Genomic DNA, 24,185 nt, shown 5'->3' on the forward strand with positions numbered 1-24,185 from the left:
TTACCAAACCAAAATCACTTTTATTTATTTACACATGAGTTTTACATTAATCTTGTATATTTGAAGACAAAAGATATTACGAATTAAAAAAAAAAACAGCTGTTAAAAGTGTAGTATTATTCTAAAACTTATCATTAGTGAACAACATTTATTTATAATAACATTCCAATATTTTGTACTCTTTTAAAATGTGATAAATTACAAAACATGACGATTGCGAATCAATTCACGCAACAATTACTATGTAAATTAATTAAAACATTACAAAAATCCATTTATATTATACTATAATGATTAAAACAGCGTTAGCAAAGTATGCCAAAATACAATACATGTACATATAATATACAAAATCGGTTTGCTCTGTCAGAAGCAAGTTGAGATGACAAAGTAGCTTAAAAATAAACTATTAGGTATTGTTTACCATTATGTTTTATTATAATACAAATTGGCACTTATTTTTAGTCAATGTTATTTTCATCCCAGACAAAATATGAAAGTACATATAGTGATATTAATCGTTTATGTCACAACATAATAGGTATTACAATAGCTTATGTCACGAATCCACAATAATATTAATTGTCACAATTTAAGTAACGCTATCGTTACTTTTACTTAAAAGTTAAAACAAACATAAGTTACTGACAATTTAATGATTGATTTGAAACAATATTATAGTAGTTAGTTCAGCTTAATAGCATTTTATTTTTAATCAAAGTTAACACAGTCGAATGTGCGTAAACACAATATTTTAATTATAAAATATGGGTAAGTATAATAGTATCAAAGTCACATTATGGAAGAGCTATTAGAAAAGTACAGAACTCTTTGAATACATAAACATAATAAATAAGTTGATGTACACTAAAAAAATTCATGAACAAATCATGATGATTTCAATCAATAATTATTATTATTATGAAAAGTAATTTAATAGTTTTTTTTTTAATTAATAAGAGTTTATTTATGAAACAAAATAATACAATTTTACAATTATTTTTTTTGGATTTCATCCCAATTGCAGTAGGTATTGAGCAAAATTATATACTACTGCTACTCTATCCATGGAAATTGTGATTGGTTGGTCATTCAAAATGGTGAACACCTACTTTTTGTCCTTGTCAATTGTATGGGATTACATAACAGAGAGAGCCCTATATGAACTCTCCGTGTATAGTGTCTAGTAGGGATCTCTTTCACAATATCCTTGCATACAAGGACTTCTGTAAGCGCCACTTCAGAGTAACTCAAAAAAAAATCAAACGGAAGTAACGCGATTGTTACTTCAAATTAAAATGGTCACCAAGCATTACAGATTTTTTATCCGGATATTTTAAAGTACCTAGTCGTTAGTGCCATAGATTAAAAACTCTATTTTTTATATACTACGATGTATTTTCAAACCAACTAAATTCAACTAACAAAACACGTAATTCTAATATGGCTAATCATACCCAATAACTGCCGCGTCTAAGAAGTTTTACTAAAGGGATATCATAATAGAAAGATTTTTTATTCAGAAGACAAGTCTATGCGTCTATAATAATCGCGTGTGTTTATTCAAACTCTTACAAGTACTTTTGAATCGTCCAATCTACGTGTCTTCAATCGCGCGTAAATTGTTTCTTTTTGTCTTAATTTTTTGACCTTACGATTCCTTTGCATCTTAGCTACATATATTTTGCGGTTGAAACTATCCTATAATCGAACTATAGGAAGACACAATTTATCAGTAATTTAATTATTACTAATGAGACATAAAAAATGTTGGTCTTTCATATTGGAATGCACGTAATCTACCTATTGAGGTTCGTAGGGCTTTGTATAATGATAAGATTTGGTCGGATTTTGGTTTTATTTGTTACAAAAATAAACTATTAGAGATTATTCCCATGGAAACTTCGTTTCGTAGTTTTCGGCCGAAGGTAAAAATTTACCTATCTCTACTTTAGTCAGTTATTAGCTTGCATTCTGGGAGGTAGGGGGTTGTGGAGAGGGAGGAGGAAGGGGTGGAGGAGAGGGAGGAGGAAGGGATGGAGAGGATTGAGGGAGGGCTGGGGGGAACCTCGCGCGTCTTGCCTTTCAAACTTATGTTACTGTCAAATTAAAAAGTTAAAATTTTCTCATCAGGTACAGATGAACGCGACCGGAGGACTTTGCTTTATAATAATAATAAATTAGTATTAGTGATCTGCAAGCTTCATTGAATGCAGCTGTTACTCTTACTGATATTCTTACATACTCTGACCACCTGCCATTTATTAGAGGATGTTGTCTCAAGTCTTTTCAGATGTGGATATGCCAACTTTATGGCACTTTTCCCTACCATGGGGTTATAAAATATGCGTATACTGCATACATTTTGAGCACACACTCGCCATATTTGCTCTATAGGTCAACTGTCTTGTCCAAAGTATGGTTTACCCTTAGAATAAGGATTAAAGTACTTTTGACATGACCATTGACACATACAACAAAAATAGCATAGTGCGTTTTCAAAATGTATGCACTACACATTATATTACCGCAACTACATATTATCACATCAGTCTTTGCTTCGTTTTACTAAGGACACACAGTTTTACACAGACAACCGATTTAAGCATTTTTAGGATTTTCTTCTACGACTCAACTTATCTTACGATTACGATGTTATATTGGTCTGGCTGCATGTTTTAAATTCAATCGAAAATTTTCTGTGATTTTTTAGAATTCACAACAGCAACAATCGGTTATATTTTTTTTTGCGATTTTTGCAGAGCCGATTTTTTATTTGTGGATTTGCGGTTAATAAACTATTAATGGTTTATGAATTCGAAAGGACGAGAATCGATCAGATATCCGGTGATTTTTACAGAACCGATTTTTTGTGGATGACCGATGGACCGATTCCTATCAGTCATCTGCGTTAAAACTAATATTGGAAATGCAAATTGGTACGAAATTTTTTAGACTCTAAAATTTCTTATCAACATTAAAGTATATGTATAATATTAAATTTCGAAATAAATGCTTCCTAAGTACCAACAAGTACGAAATTAATACGATATTAAGGACCTGTTTCACAACCTCCGGATAAACTTTATCTAATGAATAAAGACATTTTGGCAGATTTCCAATATAAAAACGTATTTATTCCTTAGATAAAGTTTATCTGGCAGTTGTGAAACAGGCTCTAATTATTTATTTAATAACAAAATACTTTTGTTACAAGTAACAAAGGGCAATGCAGACCGAGCAGCAAACTTAGCTAATCGCTCACATGTGATAACAACTTTTCCAAGGATTAATAAATTGCACATTTATTCAATTATTCAAGACAGAATTTGCTCGAACTTCTTCAAAGAAAGCTTTTGGTCCAACCCTCCAATTGTTAAACTGACATGTTTAGAATTGCTAACGCTGAACGGACTAAGATTTGGAACTTGACGTCATAGTAACTTTTGGTCAGCTCAAAAATATCTAAGGATTTAAATCGTACTTTTGACATGACAGTTAAAATGGCGAGCAAGATCTCAGAATGTCTGCATTATACATAGCTATTGGAGGGTTGGGACCAGAGATCATTCAAATACTGACATTATGCTTTATATTTTCGCCTCAAATAAAATTGCATGAGGTTTTTGTTTAAATATCTATAGGAAAAGTGCTAGCAGCATTTGCCAATTGGTCTGCGCAGACCCAAAAAAGTTGCACGTTTTACGACATCTCAGCATTTGGTCATTCAACCAAAAAGATCTTTTTTAATAACTTTGAATTATTCTACATTGTTCTACATTCTTTTCTTTCGCCGAGAATTGTTCTAAACATAAGTCAAATATATCTAATCTATAAGTCATGCCAATAAAGAAAAGAATCTTAAAGTGGTGCGCTACACCTCTCACTTGTACACTATACCTGTCATACTCACACTTTTGAGTACTGCATGCAAAAAAAATAGGCAGAATTTTTATATCATGCAACTTATTTATCTAAATCTTATTAATAGTTTGGCAACTATGAGAGAACAGGTGAACCGATAAGCAAACACGATAATTTTAAGTTGTCTTTCTTATACCTTATCACAGCCCATCCGATCAACCGATTTTGAAGAAAGGCACAGAGCTTGCATTACTAAGACGAACGCTACTTTGTATCTCAGAAAATCATAGATTTCCAACGGAATTTTTAAAATACCTGTATCCACGCGGACGAAGTCGCGGGCATCATATACTAGTGTAATATATTTTGAAAATAGTCTTTTTAAGTCCAGTATCAGTATAATAATATCGATACAAGCTTGTCAATTTAAAAAAAATGCTACCAACAATAAATAATTTAAAAAAATTAATACATACTTTTTTTTGACCATTGAATCTCTCACTGTCATTACAAGTATAAGCCGCCATTTTAGATTCGTTTCTTCATTGTTACCTGTTAAAATAGGGAGCCTTCGGGGCACCTTACATACGTCTTCTAAACAAATCGTTACATGCTAGGGGTTCACAAAAACCGATCATAAGTAGTTAAAGCAAATAAATGTCTCAATAACTTATCCATATAATAATTTTCTCAATAAATACGACTTCCGAAAAATGTGTTGTTTCATTCAGGAAACAAGGTATTACATAATAATATGGTATTTTATTATTGAGACATTTTCATCTTAGATAAATTATATTACAGAATACACCCTAGCATTCACTCATTTACATTTAAATTACAAAAAATTGAATAAGGCTAAAGTTACATTCACTATATCCTAGATCACTTAAGGAAATTGCATACCTCAAAAAAATAAACTGAGTACTATTCTCATTTTCTTAGCTAAAAATTAAGGCTGGCTTTTATGGAAATTTTAAATATATCATATCTCGTAAATTGTAATAGTGAATACACAATAGATTTGTCAATTTTCAATTGTATTGCGGGTACATTCATCTGTTACAGTATTACAAAAAAAAAAATAGGTTTTTTACAGTAGGTACCTACTAGGGAAGTCTTTTTAGATTTTTGGAAATTTTGATGTTACATTTAGTGACTGTAGCCTTATCAATTCACACATAAGATACAAGTTAAACAGTATATAATGCGTTGAGAAAGTACCCGCCATATTTGCTCTATCTGTCAACTGTCATGTCAAAAGTATGATTTACCTTTAGTTTAGGACTAAAATCCTACGCGGGAAAAACAAGGAATGTCAATTAAAATCATCAAGGAATGTCAGTTAAAATCATAAATTGAGTTAACAATGCCATCTATTATAAATATGCAAAGCTTTTGAGAATACTTTTCATCCTGTTGTCCTCGCTTTTCTTCAAAATTCAAAATATTTTTATTCAATTAGACTTTTACAAGTACTTTTGAATCGTCAAGAGCATCTATCACTCAACAAGTCTTTATCAACAACCATTGCTATCAGTGGCTACAACGATTTATCTATTTATTTTATTCAAAGAAAATTAAATTTTACTCATTTTTACTCAGTTATACGGTAAATGTTAAAATTTCATATATTTAACTTTGAATTGCAGTTTATTCTTTATGATTAATTGTCATTCCTTGATTTTCCGGAGTGGTCTCCAATTGTACTTTGACAAGACAGTTGACACATAAGAGCAAATATAGCGAGGTCTTAATCAGAATGTATGCACTATATTTCCAACCTACCTTAGTTGACCAGTAAAGTGCCCAGGCTTGGCTCAGCTGGCCGATGTTAGCACAGAGTCATCCACGAGCGGGATTTTGGCCACCTCGAAGAATATAGTATGCGAGTATTTGTTCCTCACTGTGCTGATGGCGGATTTTGGTTTCTTGTGTAGCGTTGCGTTCTGTGCTAGCACCACTGGCATTATCTCTTTTAGGGTGTAACCTGAAACGAGACGATTTTTTTTTAACATCTTAATTGCTTTAATAATATTACAGAATAATCCAGGATACATTTAAAAAATCAGTCAAGTGCGAGGCGGACTCGCTTACGTAGGGTTCCGTATCCAAGAAATAATGGGCTGATGCCTACCTAATGATATATTTTTACTATACACCACAAAATTAGTACAGAAAAACACATACAAAGCAAACCAAAAATATAGGAGGTACAATTTGGCGGCCTTATCTCTACCTAGATCTCCTCCAGGCAACCAAAATGGTGCAAAGGACATAGCTTTAGATAATATTAATGAGTCACTAACTGGTGTAATAGCGCAGGGTGGGTGTCCAACCGCCTAGAGACTTCATCCGTAGAGCGATGTAGAGCGCGGCGGCCGCCATCTTGCTGTCCGGCAGGCCCAGCAGAGTGTACTCCAGCAGACACTGCTCTAGCACAAACCTAGCCAGTGTCAGCGTGGGCATCGACACTCGCGCGCACTGTCAGACGGAAATAACGTTGTAGTTTGAGCTATCAGTCAGTCACCTTTTCCTTTTATATTTAGATCATTAATTAGTAAAAAAGTTTCGTCCTCTACATTTAGAAAATGCGCAAATTATCAAAGAAAGCTAGGTAAAGACTAAAGACCAATACACACCACACCACACACATTTTCTAAAACCCACTCAAGTCAGTTTCACTCTGACCCTGGAACATCTTCAAGATATGTAGACTCCACAATGTACTATTGCAAATTAATGCTTGCTTTTCCAGTTTCTTTAGTAGTGGGAGGGTGGCCAACAACACAGTTTTTTTTTTATTAAAAAAAAAGAGCCGGCGGGTAACCTGATGTTAAGTGATTACCGCCGACCATGAACATTAGCAACACTAGAGGAACCGCCATTGCGTTACTGGCCGGGGCCTTTCAAGAATTTGTTGATCCGCCCCTTGAACAACCCCATGTTGAAATCTAGTGGGAACACCGCCGAACACTGTCAGTTTTGGTGCATCTGCAGTGGACGAAAACAAGCTGATTGACTCACTCTGGCATACCGCCTCAGGAACCTGTAGGACAGTGGGATGCCGAGATCGAAGTCGATCATGCGTAGGATGCCGATCTCCATCTTCAACAGTTGACTCAGCGTGTAGGCGCCGTCGCAGATGTAAAGGAAATCATCCACCAAAGGAGGAATGCGTTCCTAGAAATGTCATTTTACTGATTAAAATTTTTTTTATTCCAATGTGTTATTTTAATTTTTTTTCTCAAATAATTATTTTCTGCTTTCTGTTTTGTTAGTTATTTATTACTTTATTATCTTTCTATTAGCTATGTTTAAAACTTCAATTTTCTAGCTCTAGAAGTTAGTTTAAAATAGAGTTAACGACGTATTTTTTGAAAAACGTCAATCCACAATCAATTATCAAACTGATTAACATCACAAAATAATGCTAATGCTTAAGTCTTTGCTACTCAAATTTCATGATTGTAGGTCAAAGGGAAGTACTATGTAGGATTTGATTCCCTTGATGGGCCTTGATAGACAGACAACAAAATGATACTATAAGGCTTGCATTTTTCTCTGGAGATAAGGGACCTTTAAAAAACATATCTTACGTCAAACTTGGAGGCGATGAAGAGAGCAGAAGCTCCAAGTAACTGCAGTTCCTCCTTGGTGAGGTGGTCTGCCTCAGGCTGGCTGCGGCTGGCTTTGCTCAGGTACAGGTCCACCAGCTTCACGGCCAAGTATAGAGTCTCGTGGTTCAGCTCAAAGCTCTCCTGGACTTCCACCATCCAGTCCACGAGGAGTGCTCGCATCCAGGATGTGATGCCCCTCATTCTTTGCAGATAGTCATCAATCGCAAAGTGGCTCTATAATGAAGAATAAGAATAAACAAACCGGTTTGTTGAACCTAAAAACAGCATCACGTCATTGAACCTAAAAAAGGCACCTAAGGTCATTGAATAACAAAAAGGCACATAAGGTAGTAGGACTTAAAAAAGGCACCTAAGGTCATTGAACTTAAAACACCTAAGGTTGTTGACCCTAAAAAAGGCATCTAAGATCGTAGAAACGAAAGATGCACTTAAAGTTGGTGGACCTAAAATACTAAGTGTATTTGAAGTTGAACCTAAGAAGGCACCTGAAATGGTTGAATTTAGAAATGGCACCTAAGGTCATTGAACATAGAACTATAACTAATGTTGTTCAACTCAAAAAGGCACCATATGTTGTTGAATTTAAAAAAGGCACCTCAAATAAATTAAAACTAAAAGATACATCTAAAGGTCGTTGAATCTAAAAAACTCTTACTAGTAAAGACTCACCTCTCTACTCTTCAAATAGTTAAAGATGTCCATAGCATAATGTGAGACCTGCAGATGGTCGTTCCAGTTTTCCTTGTCAAAGTCCACCACACCCTCGGGCACTGTGCTCTGCTCCTCCAGGGATCGGTGTGAGTCATCTAGATTGACCTTGTCCAGTTTCTCACTTATTACCTTATATTCCTCTTTTGTAGCTTCACTGGGGCTGCTGGAAATATTTTGTATGTTTTGCACTCAGACTTTATTATTAGAGAGCATGTTATTTTAAAGAATATTTACGCCGGGCGCAACATTCTCAAGAGCCAGATGCAAGAAATTATTTGATATTATATTACATTGGCGCTGATTCGGTTGTCTTTCTCTAAACTTAGTTTAGAGTATCAGCATCCTTGTCTTTTTTTATATGGCAAAAGGAGGACGGAACATGAATTTTATATCTAAAGACTCTAAATAGTGCACACTACAAATTTAAACAATAGGCCTGTGACTGGCAGCTAAAGGCACAAGGTTTAACAAAACTAAATTAAATTTACATAATAAAGAAAAGAGGATGCAAATACTCTAAAATTTAGTTGTGTTCAGAATCAGTACCAGTATTTTGTCGCAAAACTAACTAATATTTTTAACAAACTTTTAATACCTCAAGATAATCACTACCCATACTACAAATGCAAAAGTGTTAAAGTGCAATAATAAACTTATACTACACACAAATGCACATGATCATTATGAATGATTGAGAATATGGGTGTTAGCCTGCTTCCAACTTAAACTGCACCTTCACCTACCACCAGGTGTGATCACAGTCATCAAATTAAAAATATATATAATACTAACATATTTTCCAAAGCAGTTGTATACAGAGATGGTTCACCAGACACATCACTCCGAGCAGATTTAGCGGAGTTTGAGCTCTGGTTCTGATTCTCTTTGCCCATAGACCGTCGAATCATGTTCTTGAGGATGCCATTCTGAGCGCGGGAGGCCACCGGCTTGGGTGGGTCTTTGGCAAACTGCTTTTGTACTGTCTCTATGGCATTTGTTGCCGCTTTCTGCAGCTGCTTTGTTTTGGAAGCCTTACCGTTTACTACTGTAGCCTGTGGTTTGATGCTCTAAAATAGTCAATGTTCTTAAAAAAATATTATCTACACTTACAATATAAAGAGGTAACGATTGTAAGTTTGGATGTACAATATAATCTCTGAAACTAATTATCCAATCTTGAAAATTTTTTCATTGATACATATCCCCAGTGTTTTAGGCAGTAGGCTATAAAATATGTATGTTACACAGACAAAAGTTGTGGGGAAAGGCTAGGCTATTATATTTCACTAGTAATGATAGCCTAGTAATTCAGACAATCAGCCTCCTTTTTATGAGGTCTAGGGTTTGAGCCCAGGCACTTACCTATCTCTAATTTGCATTTGAGTAATGTGCATTTAAAGAAATTAAATATCACTTATTTTGCATCCATTGAGGGGAGAATGTGAGCAAGACAAGTAACAAAAAGAGAAGAGTGGAATATGGAGGTGGCCTATGTCAAAGGGACACACAAAATACAGATTAAGCTTTGTTACTAAATGGACATCTTGTTAAAAATTGAATATTGTTAATTGATAGGACCTGAATAACAAAATTAAAATAAATGATTTTTTCAAAGAAAATATTTTGGAGGGAAAGTTCATTGACCTACCTAATGGATTTGCAAATATTAAGCCAAAATATTGCAAATAAGACACATAAAGGATGAATCCTGAAAATAAATACTAAGGTAGATATGCCTATCTTTTACCTGCAAATCATTAAAATAATTAAAGTAAGAAGGTACCCTTATCCCATATATAAAAAAATGTTTTAACCTTTAAAGTAGGGAGCATTTTGGTTTCAACTGTGACTTTTTTGGCGACCATGGCTTTATCCTTGTCTGTATTAACGCAAGTTTTGTTGAAGGCATTGGTGATGTCGCCGAAGGCCGCCCGTTTTGCTGTGATGTCTTTCAACGGACTGTCAGCTTTCCGCTTGTTCGGCGCCTTCAAACTGTCTTTGTAAGTCTTCAGAGTAGCCAGCTGCTTACTCCTCGTCGTGATGCCGCGGCTCATGCCGTTCAAGTTCTCATTGACGCCGATTGGCTTCGGTGCCAACCTTACTGGCGCCATTGCTAACTACTGCAAACAATTAATTCGCGTCACGTGTTACAATTAACTCGCTACACTATATCAAAATCAAATCTCAAGGAAGATACAGCTTCAAGAGTAAACAACGGTTTAAATTCCTCATGCCAACGACCAAAAATGGAGGCAAAACAACTGAACGTCTGCCCGAGACAGCGTCATGCGAATATTTGCAAGATACAAAATATACTCACACTGTGAAGAAGGGGGCGGCCGTTTTGGTGATAATTAACTGATTTTAGAATTCACACTAACTAAATCAGTTAGATAATAGTTAATATTTTGTCAGAATTTCGTTAATACAACTCGCAACCGAACAGAGCTACTACAAAAACCGTTGAAAAATTCTTTGAATTTTCATTGGCAGATCTGTGAACCAATGGGAAACGATTACACTTTTTACATTTCGTTTCAAGAAGGAATCATTTTAGGTACTATCATTGGTTTTGCGGATAATTTTAATATAATAAGGCAATTACTATTTTTACAAATAATAAGTGTGAGTTTCCATTATTTGGTATTATATCCTATCATTATTTGAAAAAATGATTGCAGTATATATTAAGAAATCATTCAAATCATTTAGTGTAATTTCATTAAATGGAACGTAATTTACAGATGTTGACTGTCATTGTCAGTCATTTTTAGCTGTCATCACGTCATTATTCGAGTCAAACATTTTGCCAATGTCATTTTCATTTTCCTCCTAAATCTTTTTATTTTACTTATTTTCTTAGATTTTCTTCTACAAAATTCTTGTTAAATCTAAGCGGAGTTATTATAAACGATGTCAAAATAATTAAACATTATCTAAAGATATAAGTTGATATTGTTTTTAGAATGTTAGGTGGTGTAAAGTTAAAAGTGTGCTTTACTCACGAAAGATCATGTTTTGGCTACATTAGTCCAAAGTACAGCACAAATAATGAACAGGTGAATATTGTTACAAGTCTTACAATCATTAAACTGCCTATATTCTGTAGTTTCACCTGCAAACTTTTTTAAGGTTAAGTCTTTGTTTTTATGTTTGATAAGACATAATCACTGATATAAACAAGCTAAGATTTGGCCAAGATTTATAGTTTTATGATTCATGATACTACTGATTAATTCTTTTGTGCTACACATTAACTTATATTGATCTTATACCAAAAATAAGCTGCTTAATCCATTTAGTCATTACCCAATGGTTATTTTAATTCTTAAATGTGATACTTACATTATGGTCATAACTCATAACATGAAAAGTTAATGCTACAACTAATATTAAGCTTGTGACTTTTTCTGAATTAAAGTATTTAAAAGAATTTCCGCTTTTTTGGAAGTCAAAACCTACCCAGCCAGTTAAAACCTGGTGGAACAATTTGATTTCCTGGCATAAAAAGTGTTTTTTTTTTGCAGTTAACAGCTGTTTAGTTATAGGAAGATAGTTTTGCTGAAACTTTATTTATTTTCAGTCACTATGTGTTCAAGTTTTATCAAGAGAAAAGCAATTATTCCTGTGGGTGGTATTCAGCAGCAATGTTTCAGAAGGTCAGATAGCCCTTAATCCTGTTTACAGCAAGATGGTAGGCTTAGAGGAGGGTGCTGAAGTGTTTGTGGCTCCGTATGGTGATGTAAAGATACTAGACGAATTGTTTGTTGATACAGACAGTCCAGATGACCAGGAGATATTGGTGAGATATAGATAATGACTGTACACGATATTGTTCTTCTTTTCTACACTATGGCTATTTGTACTGCTGTTTGGTCATAATATTCTAATATGTAACCTTTTTTTATTGAAAGATAAGTAAGTAATAAATCAACATGGTATTTATAAAAAAAATCTGTAAAAGTAACTAAAATATTCTAAGTAAACCTTTTTAGTATGTAGTTAGAAAGTAGTAAGTGTTGAGATTTAGAAAATGTTTTAATGAAATACTCTTATGAAGTCTCTTAGAAAAATATAAATATGCTGCTTTTACAACATTTTTAACAATAGTGCTACTTACTCTTATATAAATTTAAGTAACAATTTTTTTAATTAGTTAATTATTATTATTATTTATTTATACAGGGTTACTGGTAATATGTCGGCAATCTGTTAAGGGGGTGTAGGCGAAGTAATTTGCAACCAAATGACCCCTTATGACCCCTAGGCAAATGTCAACCATTTTCGAGTAATTTGACTTTTTGTGTTTTTTAGAAGAATTTGAGGTATGCAACTTTGAAAATTTATAAAAAAAAACCAATGCATGATTTTTTTTTATTTTTATTATTATTTGCTTGCTAACACTTCAATACATAATAATCAACCATAAAATGATACTTATCTTTAATAGTTTTTAAATCACAGCTACAAATCTGTGCAAGTTTCATAATTTACGCCAGGTGGTCTGACAAAAATGGTCGATTTATGTAAAAAATTACTGAAGAACTTTATCGGCAGAACACATGAAAAACATGTACAACTTCTCAGCTATCCAACGAGATACAATATGGTACCAGAAATTAGAAATTGGCCGAAAAAAATGCAATTATTGTGAAAAAAATGAAATCGTCTTAAGAATACGAAATAATATCTCAACGTCGAATTTTATGGTAATACTCTTATTTCTTATTTAGGATGAGTAATGAGTTATAAATTAATCTTACAATTAATTTTCGAAGTATAAAACTCTAAAAATAACACTCTAAAAATAATGAGAGTTCCAAGAATGACATTTTTAATCCTTTGTGTGAACACGTGCACCGATCAGCGCTCTCGGATAAGAAGAGCTTAAAAACATTATCTAGTGACTGGATAGAAAAAACAAAGGCATAAATAGCCAGATTTGCCTAACATTTTTCAGAGAATAGGATAATAATTAAAGCACTGGCAAGTACAATAACATTAGGTGAAGGGTGGGATCCTTAACTTATTTAATTGTATTGTATTTATAAATTCTTAGACTTAAAAGATAAGACATTTAAAATGTTTCATAATTTGCGCATTTATTTGCATTATTAGAAAACGTACCTCTGGAAATAAGAAGAGGAATGAGATTCCAGCACGATAGATGTCCAGCACACTGGAGAATAACAGTTCGGCAATGGTTAGACACTAATTTTCCCAATCGATGGATAGGCAGAGGAGGCCCAATTCCTTGGCCAGCAAGATGTCCAGACCTGACACCTATGGACTATTATGTCTGGGGACATATGAAGAGCCTAGTGTACGATGTCTCACCAGTGCCATCAGTCGAAGAATTGAAAATTAGAATAATAAATGCAGCTAATTCAATAAGAACCAATTTGACAAGTAATGTAGTAAAATCTCAATTAAGAAAAAGAATGCGCCTGTGCATAAGAAATAGAGGGTCACATTTTGAAAATGAACTTTAGAATTTAGTTTTAATGGCTTAGTGTAACTTATCTACGTAATTATTGTAAACTTCCTAAACGATTATTGTAATTTTTGATTGCAGACGATTTCGTCTTTTTAACAATAATTGTATTTTTTTCGGCCATTTTCTGATTTCTGGTACCATATTGTATCTCGTTGGGTAGCTGAGAAGTTGTACATGTTTTTCATGTGTTCTGCCGATAAAGTTCTTCAGTAATTTTTTACATAAATCGACCATTTTTGTCAGACCACCTGGTGTAAATTATGAAACTTGTACAGATTTGTAGCTGTGATTTGAAAACTATTAAAGATAAGTGTCATTTTATGGTTGATTATTATGTATTGAAGTGTTAGCAAGCAAATAATAATAATAATAAAAAAATTCATGCATTGGTTTTTTTTTTATAAATTTTCAAAGTTGCATACCTCAAATTTTTCTAAAAAACACAAAAAGTCAAATTACTCGAAAATGGTTGACATTTGCCTAGGGGTCATAAGGGGTCATTTGGTTGCAAATTACTTCGCCCACACCCCCTTAACGGATTGCCGACATATTACCAGTAACCCTGTATATCATGAAATGTACTTTAATAAAAAAAAAATTATTATTATGCTGATGATGATTCTCTTTTCATTTTAGGAACACAATACAGAGATTCTACAACTAAGAATTCTAGATCAACTTAGACTTGTAGTTGCTAACCAGAAGGCTGTGGTCTGGATATCAACATCTTTACCAATAGTATTCACACCAAAACAAACTGGCTTACTTGTAAACTACAGTAGAATAATTGTTAAAGTAGATGCATTCAACAGTTTCCATGGTGGCCTTACAAACTCTTATGTAAATGTACCAAAAGAAACAAGTCACAAGTTTACAAATATAGGTATTATTAACAAAGGCTTGCTTCAACCATATTTAAATGTACCAAAAAGGTTAGTTTTAAGAACATTACCCATTGATAGTGATGGTAAAAAGAATTTAATACATCCATACACTGTTTTCGTACATGAAGACTTAATAGATGACAAATTAAAAGACCTAATGATTATACTAGGTACAATGAAGAATATACCGTCAATTATAAATGAACTTTCTGAAGAAGATGAAGTAGAGAATAACATACAAATTGATGGCCTGTGCGTAGAAATAAAACCGATCGATAGTGTTGTATATAGAAGCTTATCTAGAGAAGTATATAATAGGAATATACCAACAGTACTTATACCTAAGTCATTAAATGTGATAATCAATATTGAAAATGGTATGAAAGTGATATTTAATATAATAGGTGATGAAGTTGAACAACCAGAACATATAGAAATTATAACCTATTCGGAAAAAGTTAATACAGAAATAGATGTTATAGAAAGGTTTAAGAATTGTGTAGTAAAAAGCACACATTCTGGAAGGAAGTTCCTAGTAAATGATGGTATGGTGAAGCAAAACACGCAAATAACCAGTGGTTTCTTAAGGTTTAAATTGAAACCAGAGAAAATAAAGTATACAATGATGAATTCTGAATCGTTTCGGAACTGCACAGTATCCGCAAAATGCTTAAGCGACACTGAATTAACTCTGCCGAAAGCAGTGACGTCAAAATTAGAATATGACTTCAAGAATTATTGTAGAACTGTGAAATCTAGTAAAGAATTGGTGGAGAAGATAATATCGCATATAAACTTTGAAATACAGAGGGAGGCCAGTTTCAAAGGTGTTTCAGAGATAAAAAGTAATATTTTGATTACTGGTAAGAACATAACAATTACTTTCCAATTTTCAACCATTGTAATTTGTAAAGTCCGATTTGCTCTGAAATAAAACCAGAGAAGTTTTATTCCAGAGTATTGTATATTGTGCATAAAGAGATGAATATGTTTTGTGTGCACAATATTTAAAGATTTACTTTTAATTTAGGACCATAGACTTATTTTCTCTGTATTCTTTTCAAAATTATTGGCTCAGCCAGTAGTTTCATGGATTTTCATCCATTTTGCTTAATTACTTTAAAAATATTTGTATTAAAATTATGAAAAATATATTTGAGACCCTCTCAACAAGCCCTTTCATTTGATATGTCTTGTGGTCTAGTTTGCCTAACTTTTTTTTAAATTTCCTATTTTAACCCACTCCCATTCAAAATTCCCTTATTTACGTCCATGATTGGGTGACAGAAATTCATATGTGTACCAAACAACTTAATCAGTCCAGTAGATTTATTTTTTATGACAATGTATATTTGGGAGGTAAAGGAAATGGTTTTCCAGGTCAAAGTGGTGCAGGCAAATCCTCACTCTGTCACATAGTACAAAAGGAACTGACCGTGTGGTCTCATATCTTACACTGCCGGTCTCTCAAAGGCCGTAAAGACATAACTGAGGTGCTGGGTAAGGCGATACTGCTGTGTCAGGAGCATAGCCCTGCAGTGCTGATATGTGACGATGTTGACGCGTTGGTGCCGCCCAATATGGAGGGCGGGTCGCCTCAGGATATCGCTTATTATCAGAGGTATATGTGATAAACTATTGATTTTAGGCTTATTTCTTAGTTTAACGACGTTTTATAATGAAAATTTAAAACAAGAGTGAATAGGCACCTTCTAGGTAAACGCGTCCCATCTTAGACCACATCATCACTTTCCATCAGGTGTGATTGTGGTCAAGCGCTTACCTATAGTGAATAAAAAAATTGTAACAATCTCCATTTTTTTAATTACTTAAATGTAATTTAATCTTGTAATATAATTGTTGCTATAAATAATGTAATATTATTTATAGACACACTGTTGTACTTTATTGATAAAAAGACGGAATGCCACACATCATGTAAACCTTCGTAGTTTTTCGCTTGTTACATTTGTTGTTGGGCCAAATAAAATAGTCGTCACAAGGAACTGTACATATGCAACAGGGTTGAAATATCGATAACTCAAAATCATACCTACTTATCGTGTTATACATACTTACAAGGGTTCATTACAAGGGTTCTGAACCCAAAAGGCGCCAATGGGATCCTATTACTAACTCTCTAGTGTCCGTCCGTGTGGCTGTATCTCATGAACCATAACAGATAGAGAGTTGACACTGTGTGCATTTCTATTGCAACAAATAATAAAAAACACAAGATGGCTAGAATGGACACCATGTCAATTAAAAATAAATAAAAGTATATATTGTTATATCTTGTGCGATGGTATGGAACCCTACTTGTGCGACCCCGACTCGCACTTGACCGGTTTTTTGTTTGCAGGCTAGCCACAGTAATAAAGCACATGCTACAGACGTGTTCGGGCGTGTGTGTGCTGATGACGTCACTGAGTGTGAAGTCCTTGCATCCAACATTGAGACAGTTTAGTGGAAAGCCTCTTTTTACCGCGCATTTCGATATCGTGGAGTTGAGTCAGGTAAGTAGATAAACCGGGAGGACCTGTGGATGATGGACACAGTGTGGTCCGTCGTTCACGTGTGGTCCTCGGATTGGTTGGCGTACTGTGGTTCCGTCGAATGTGGATAACATTTGACGTCTGCCTAGATGAAGGCTCTACGTTTTGTGCCTAAGTATAGGGCTCTCTCTGTTAATCAAATTGTAATCCTATACAAATGACAGAGACAAAAAACTCAGTGGCAGTTAACCATTTTGAGTAAATTGTTTTATTTTGTAGGACGAGAGGGTAGAACTGTTCAAACATTTGCTGAACGACAAAGTTCGGGAGTCGTTTTTGGTGGAGGATGATGACGTCATCCGACTGGCGATGGATACCGCCGGCTGTAACGTGAGAGAGATCGTGGACTATCTCAATAGGAAGATATTCAAGGCCGTCAAAAAGAAAAGTAAGTCGCATTTACTTATTAGAATTTTAATGGTCTTCTTATACTAAGATTAGAATTTCTTGGAATTATTTCTTAGTGTGATCAGTTCATGTTTCTAGTTGATATGTCAGTCAGTCAGTTTACCCCTATACTATATTTGCAAAAATCCTTTCTTAGCATGGCAAATCCTTTCTCGGCAAAATGGGCTAAATAGACGGGCTGTGAAAAACTAGTAGACAGACAGACAGATAACCAGGCAGACAGACACACTTTCGCACTTATAACATTAGGATAGATGGATACATAGGAATTTCAGTGATATTTTCTCTTGTTTTATTGCTGGGCATTACAGGTTTTCATGTTTGTCTGTAGAATCTCATGCAATGGACGATAAGCCCCGTCTAGTGGAGGACGTAACGAAGGACAGCGAGAAGTCTAAAGCCTTCGACATCTGGGAGCCGCTGGGAGGCATGAGTGACGTCAAGCAACAGATCGCCGAGAGTATATTCTGGCCTATCATGGTGAGTATACTGTAAAGGGTAGTAAACCGGCGATGGGGACTCATACGCCGGCTCACTACAGAGCACGGGTCTCCTCTCAAAGGGAGAAGGGTTTTGGCCATAATCTACCACGCGTGCCAAGTGCGGGTAGGCAGAATCGAAGAGTTAAAACCCTAAAAAGACCCGGGACTCTAATCCGGGACCCTATGAGGCCATTCACTCTTCCTAGCGCCTATTTACGTTTTGTAAAGGGTAAGTTCTTTGGTGCTTAAATCCTTGCCAATAAAGAATTCCCACGGGATTTTACAGAAACCTTAATTCATCGCTAAGTTGCGGGCATCATCTAGTATCGGGGATGTTAAAGATATTATTGATCTGGATATGGATATGGATAGGGAATAATATTATACCGGTTTCGGATGCGGATATGAAATTGTTTCGGATTATCCGTTAGTTTTGGATAGTTTCGGTTACGGATATCAGATTTTTAAGTAACAAAATTATATATTTTATTTTGTATAGATTTTTATTTCGGATATTCGTTAGTTTCAGTTACATTACGGTTACATTGCATCCCTATCTAGTATTATTAAGGCGGGAGTAAGTCTGTCGGTCTGTCTGTCTGTTGTTATTTCACGGTTCATCTGTACCAAGGAACCCCTATTTTAATATAGAAGCATGATGAATGTGGCATGGCAGTAAATGAACTTGTTTTTCCAGTATCCAGCATTATTCCCGTCTCAATCATGTGGGATCCTGCTATACGGGCCTCCAGGGACGGGCAAGTCTCACATCGGCTCGTGCTTGGCCAAACTGAGCAACATGCGCCTTATTGCGGTGAAGGGACCCGAGCTGCTGTCCAAATACATCGGTCAGAGCGAGAAAGCTGTCCGGGATATCTTCGACAAGTGAGTGAGATAGCGATATATGTCTACCACTCCATAGCCATAGTGCAGCCATAGATAGAAAAATTCCCTCAAGCTCTACAGCATCTCAAATACCGTTCAGACGCCTGATTTGCCTTAAGCGTCTTGATTTAAGCTCTAACTACTAAAAACCTTACACTCCTTCTGGTACAATTGTGTCAGAAAAATCAGACGTTCATATGCTGACAAAAAGTAATATCTTAATCAATCAATCAATCAATCAATCTTAAGAATAGTAAGCCCTACATGTGGCCCTACATTCTTTATGTTCATTGTCTAATTTCAAAAATTAAAAGGTAAGCAGTAATTTTTAAAGTGTCATTAGCGTCGATTCTGATGTTTTTCTCAAAATTAAATTTACAGTATCTGCATCTTTTTCTTTTTGATATTGCTTAAAAAGGACGGAGAGTGAGTTTTAAATTTAAAGACTCTAAATTATAGTGCGCTCTACATCGACGTGCACCTAAAATCACAAGGTTTGACAGTTCTAAATTAAATTAAGTCTGCGCTTTTCATATTAAAAATACATACTCTAAAATTTATTTGTGATCAGAATCTAATATTTAGTGGTGCGCTGATTTTCTGAGCCACACCCCAATTTTAAGATATTATTTAAGATGTAGTACGCATCATGCTTCATCCGTTGCGCGGATGTCTATTTCTGTGTACACTTTTCAATATTTTTAACCCCCGACCCAAAAAGAGGGGTGTTATAAGTTTGACGTGTGTATCTGTGTGTCTGTGTATCTGTGTATCTGTCTGTGGCATCGTAGCGCCTAAACGAATGAACCGATTTTAATTTAGTTTTTTTTGTTTGAAAGGTGGCTTGATCGAGAGTGTTCTTAGCTATAATCTAAAAAAATTGGTTCAGCCGTTTAAGAGTTATCAGCTGTTTTCTAGTTTTCTTGTAGAAAAGAAGGTTAGATAACCGATAGGTTCATAATATTATGTCAATGGACAAATGTCAAGCTGTCAAGATGGACGTTGCCTAAATACATAATTATTTATTTGAAAATGATGTTTTGGAAAACTCAAATACTTTGGATCGTCGGGGGTGTTATAAATTTTTAATTTACACTTGTTGTCATTGTTGTCAGGGCGGACATGCAACGTCCCTGCATCCTGTTCTTCGACGAGTTCGACAGTCTCGCGCCCAAGTAAGTGTAACATTGTAAGTACACTTACGCTTCTCACTCACTTGTTCATTTAAACTTCATTTTATCATTCATTCTTAAGATTTCATCTGTTTAATCTGAAAATTATACACTAGTGCCGCGGTAAGCTCTGTAGGTAGTAAGTGAGCATTTTCGGAATTTATATTTTCTAAATTGTTTCTGGTCTGGTGTTAGGCTTCCGCCGTGGCTAGTTTGTCCTTCCGTCCTCACCTGGTGGTAAGTGATGATGCAGTCTAACGGGCTAACTTGGAAGGGCTATGATAGTTTCATTAAAGCCATGCTCCTTAATTGGTTCACTCCGGAACGGTAAATCGCTTGGCGGCCCTGTTTTGCCGGTTGGGTAACTATAGTCACGGCCAAAGCCTCCTACCAGACAAGTATATAGGACATAGTATTCTGCATGGTGGTTGAAAAGGCGTTATATTTACCAGGCGCGGTCACGATTCAACGGGTGTCACGGACCGTGTCGTGAACCAGTTGTTGGCAAGAATGGACGGTGCGGAGGGTGGCGCTAGGGGTCCCGTTGTGGCGGCTACATCCAGACCCGACCTGGTGGACCCGGCTTTGCTGCGCCCGGGGCGCTTACAGACGCACATCTACTGCTCGCTGCCGGACCAAGTGAGGGGCTCTATCTAATTCTATTTAATGAAAAATGAAATTATTAGGCAAATGAAGTCGGTTAATAATATAATTGCACAAACTTTGAACAAGGACTCGCCATTTTCGATCCATGTGTCAACTGCCATGTTAAAAGTATCCAGTAGCCTCCGTAATCATTATTATAATCGCAATTGTTATTATTGGCTATGGTATTTTTGTTGCAACAATGCATTGTAGTCAATAGTGAGCGAGCGTCAACCAATCAGGCGATTGCGATCGTAACATTGTTGTTGTCAATCTTCCGCAATCGAGCTGATTGATCTTTACCACTAGATTAGGGAATAAAATCGTATTTTCGTCATAACAGTTGACACATAGCCATATGGCGAGTCTTTTCTCAAAATGTATGCATTATACCAAAGTTACACAAGGATCATGAAATCTGCAAAGTAACTCCTGCTTCTATATAACATACCAAGGTTAAGATAATATAAAAGAACTGTGAATTATACACATTGCTCTAAAAGTGCACTTATTGGATGACTAAAAATTTGGATATCCTGATAAAATGGCGCAACGGTGAAGAAAGCTTTGTATTTTTTTATGAAGTCTTTGAATTAATTTGGGATACAATAATTTTAACAGTCAAATCGCCACGAAATCCTGCAAACGCTGTCAAAAAGTGTGAGCATCGACGATAAAGTGGACCTCCAGGAGTTGTCGCGGCGGACTGGCGGCTTCTCGCCCGCGGACCTCAAGTCGCTGCTGGTCACTGCTCAGCTGGGGAGGCTGGAGAGACTGCTGGTGAGAGTTTCATCTATTATTTCTAAGTTAAACAATTAAACATGCTATAGCGTCACCGGGGAAGAGGGTAGGGGAGCGCGGAGCTTCGCTTGGGGATGAAGAAATTTTTTTTTAAAGAATATGAGCCAAGTTTATCATGCTGACTAATATTTTCCTTTGCCCTCCAACTAAGCGTAAAGCTTGTGCTAGGAGGAGGTACGACAATAGTGCAACGGGTGGGGTTTGAACCGGCAAACTTTCGTATTTCAGTCCGCTCCTTTAACCGTTGCGCTATCGAGGCTTATAGTCCACTCCTTTAACCAAATTAAAAAAATTGGGGGAGGGAGAGGGGGGCAACATCCTTGCCGAGTGGAATGAAGGGGAGAGCTGGCGAACGAAGAAGTCTGCCAATCTGCAGTTGACCAGCGTGATAGACTATGGCCAAAACCCTTCTCACTCTGAAAAGAGACCCGTGCTCTGTAGTGAACCGGCGATGGGTTGATCATGATGAACATTATTTTTACTTGCAGGTGAACAGTGAAGACAGGAACTTAGAGTCGGTGGTAGTGTACAAGGAAGATATAGAAAGTGCGCTCGAAGAGACCAAGCCTTCGCTGTCCGCCGAACAGAGGCTGTTCTACGATACTATGTAAGATTTATTTTATTCCATTAGAAAAGAATAGAATGCAATACATTTTTATTCAAATACATTTTTACAAGTGCTTTTAAATCATCAAATTTACCACTGCTTCGGAATGCTGTTCCTGCCGGAAAGAACCAGCAGGAAACTCGGCGGTTGCTCTTTTAAAATGTAAATTTTTTATGCCATACTGTACAAGCAATTGCAGCCTCGCGTATTGCTGGAGAAAGTCAAATCCATGCTTTTTTTACGATTTACATAATCTTCAATTGAATCATATATGCTTTTTAGGAGCATATTTTTGATAGGTTTCTTAAAATTGTTTAAAAGCAAATTCAAAATTGATTGTGGAATTTCGTTATCAAAGATTATACCTATATTATATTTTCACAGATACAAAAGATTCAGAGGGGAGACTTTGTCGCCGGAGCAGAGGCTGATGTCGCAAATTATGCACAAGCAGAGAGTTACTTTAGCGTAAACTATCGACTATTTATAAACATTCCAAAAATTAATCATAAAAGTTAAGTAGATAAACGAAAATCATTTTATTTGCATATATAATAGGCATCGGCAAAGTCGCGCCGCCAAACGATTTAGCGTTCCAGTACGATGCTATGTAGAATCCGATGTATGGGTAGAATAAAACTGCCATACCCCTTCCAAGTTAGACTGCATCATCCCTTTTCACCAGGTGAGATTGCAGTCAAAAGCTATCATAAAATGGTATACATAAAAAATCTGTCACGTGTCATGGTTTCAGATAACAAGTAAATAGCTAACTTATAATGGTATATATTATATAAAAAATACTGTCGCGTATCATTGAGACTGGTTCTGATGACAACTAAATTTTAGAGTATATGCGCATCTTTTTCTTACTTATGTAGTAAGAAAAGGATAGATAAACTTAATTTAATTTTGAACTGTCGTACCTTGAAACTTTAGGTCTTTAGGTAGAGGCTTTGATTTAAAATTCAATTTCCTTTCTTTTTTAGCCATATTAAACGGAAAAAGATGCAGATACTCTAAATGTAATTTAACGAAAGGCATTCTTGAGACAGGACTGACTGATTTAATAACACACAGCTCGAACCACTAGACGGATCGGGCTGTTTGGCATCCAAATAGCTATTATGACGTAGACATCCACCAAGAAATGATTTTCGAAAATTTAACCCCTTATAAAGTAAAATAGGGGTTTGTTTGTGTAGGTTCCGCGAACGAAATCGCGAGCTGGGTTATGTATATAAAATGTACTTAAGTAGTGGTGCGTGTTGCTAAATGCTGTGTAAATAACTATGTTAAATATTATGTGTTATATATTAAGTAGGCAGAGCTTGTGCTATTTTTATAATTATTTAAAGTTATAAGTTCAACTATAATGTAGTAGTGTTTTCGGTTTTAACATAATATTATAATGTAGTTGTTCTTGATTTTGTGATATGGTTTATTGAACAATGTTTTTAACCCCCGACCCAAAAAGAGGGGTGTTATAAATTTGACGTGTGTATCTGTGTATCTGTGTGTCTGTGTATCTGTGTATCTGTCTGTGGCATCGTAGCGCCTAAACGAATGAACCGATTTTAATTTAGTTTTTTTTGTTTGAAAGGTGGCTTGATCGAGAGTGTTCTTAGCTATAATCCAAAAAAATTGGTTCAGCCGTTTAAGAGTTATCAGCTCTTTTCTAGTTTTCTTCTAGAAAAGAAGGTTAGATAACCGTTAGGTTCATAATATTATGTCAATAGACAAATGTCAAGCTGTCAAGATGGACGTTGCCTAAATACATAATTATTTATTTGAAAATGATGTTTTGGAAAACTCAGTTACTTTGGATCGTCGGGGGTGTTATAAATTTTTAATTTACACTTGTTTGTTATTGATTTGTTTTTAACAATAAAATGGAAGGGAGAAATATTTGTGTTGTTACTTATTTACCTAAACCCTAAGATAGTAGTGTAAAACTACAGGTAGGCAAAACTACATATTATATTTCTAATAAGTGAAGCAAATTCGTACGCTTATGTGTTTATGTCATACAT

The 24,185-nt window shown here is 35.3% G+C and overlaps 2 protein-coding genes across 4 annotated transcripts; one reads left to right on the top strand and one right to left on the bottom strand.

Annotated features, from left to right (window-relative positions):
• On the bottom strand, window positions 1-10,677 carry LOC123869370 (G2/mitotic-specific cyclin-B3). Of its 2 annotated transcripts, none has more exons than XM_045912264.1 (8): window positions 10,537-10,677; window positions 10,031-10,336; window positions 9,009-9,283; window positions 8,175-8,376; window positions 7,464-7,718; window positions 6,892-7,047; window positions 6,174-6,348; window positions 1-5,854 (listed from the first exon to the last, which is right to left on the bottom strand). In XM_045912264.1, exons 2-8 carry the CDS (start codon window positions 10,325-10,327, stop codon window positions 5,685-5,687), a joined length of 1,530 nt encoding a protein of 509 aa, XP_045768220.1. In that variant the 5' UTR covers window positions 10,328-10,336; window positions 10,537-10,677; the 3' UTR covers window positions 1-5,684. The 2 variants fall into 2 exon arrangements, with proteins under 2 accessions (XP_045768220.1, XP_045768212.1); XM_045912256.1 differs by having other exon boundaries at window positions 8,175-8,379.
• LOC123869354 (peroxisome biogenesis factor 1) lies at window positions 9,250-23,605 on the top strand. 2 transcript variants are annotated; one of them, XM_045912239.1, is made up of 14 exons: window positions 9,250-9,253; window positions 11,166-11,275; window positions 11,800-12,018; window positions 14,350-15,460; window positions 15,978-16,218; window positions 16,960-17,113; window positions 17,372-17,540; window positions 17,892-18,040; window positions 18,740-18,927; window positions 20,043-20,102; window positions 20,552-20,738; window positions 21,366-21,524; window positions 22,034-22,152; window positions 22,537-23,605. In XM_045912239.1, the coding sequence occupies exons 2-14, from the start codon at window positions 11,183-11,185 to the stop codon at window positions 22,622-22,624; spliced, it is 2,937 nt and encodes a 978-aa protein (XP_045768195.1). In that variant the 5' UTR covers window positions 9,250-9,253; window positions 11,166-11,182; the 3' UTR covers window positions 22,625-23,605. The 2 variants fall into 2 exon arrangements, with proteins under 2 accessions (XP_045768195.1, XP_045768201.1); XM_045912245.1 differs by lacking the exons at window positions 9,250-9,253; window positions 21,366-21,524; window positions 22,034-22,152; window positions 22,537-23,605 and having other exon boundaries at window positions 11,027-11,275; window positions 20,043-20,116; window positions 20,552-20,692.
• The last annotated feature ends 580 nt before the right edge of the window (window positions 23,606-24,185 follow it).

The sequence above is a fragment of the Maniola jurtina genome, chromosome 1 (genome assembly GCF_905333055.1).
Source record: "Maniola jurtina chromosome 1, ilManJurt1.1, whole genome shotgun sequence".
Taxonomy (NCBI): Eukaryota; Metazoa; Arthropoda; class Insecta; order Lepidoptera; family Nymphalidae; genus Maniola; species Maniola jurtina.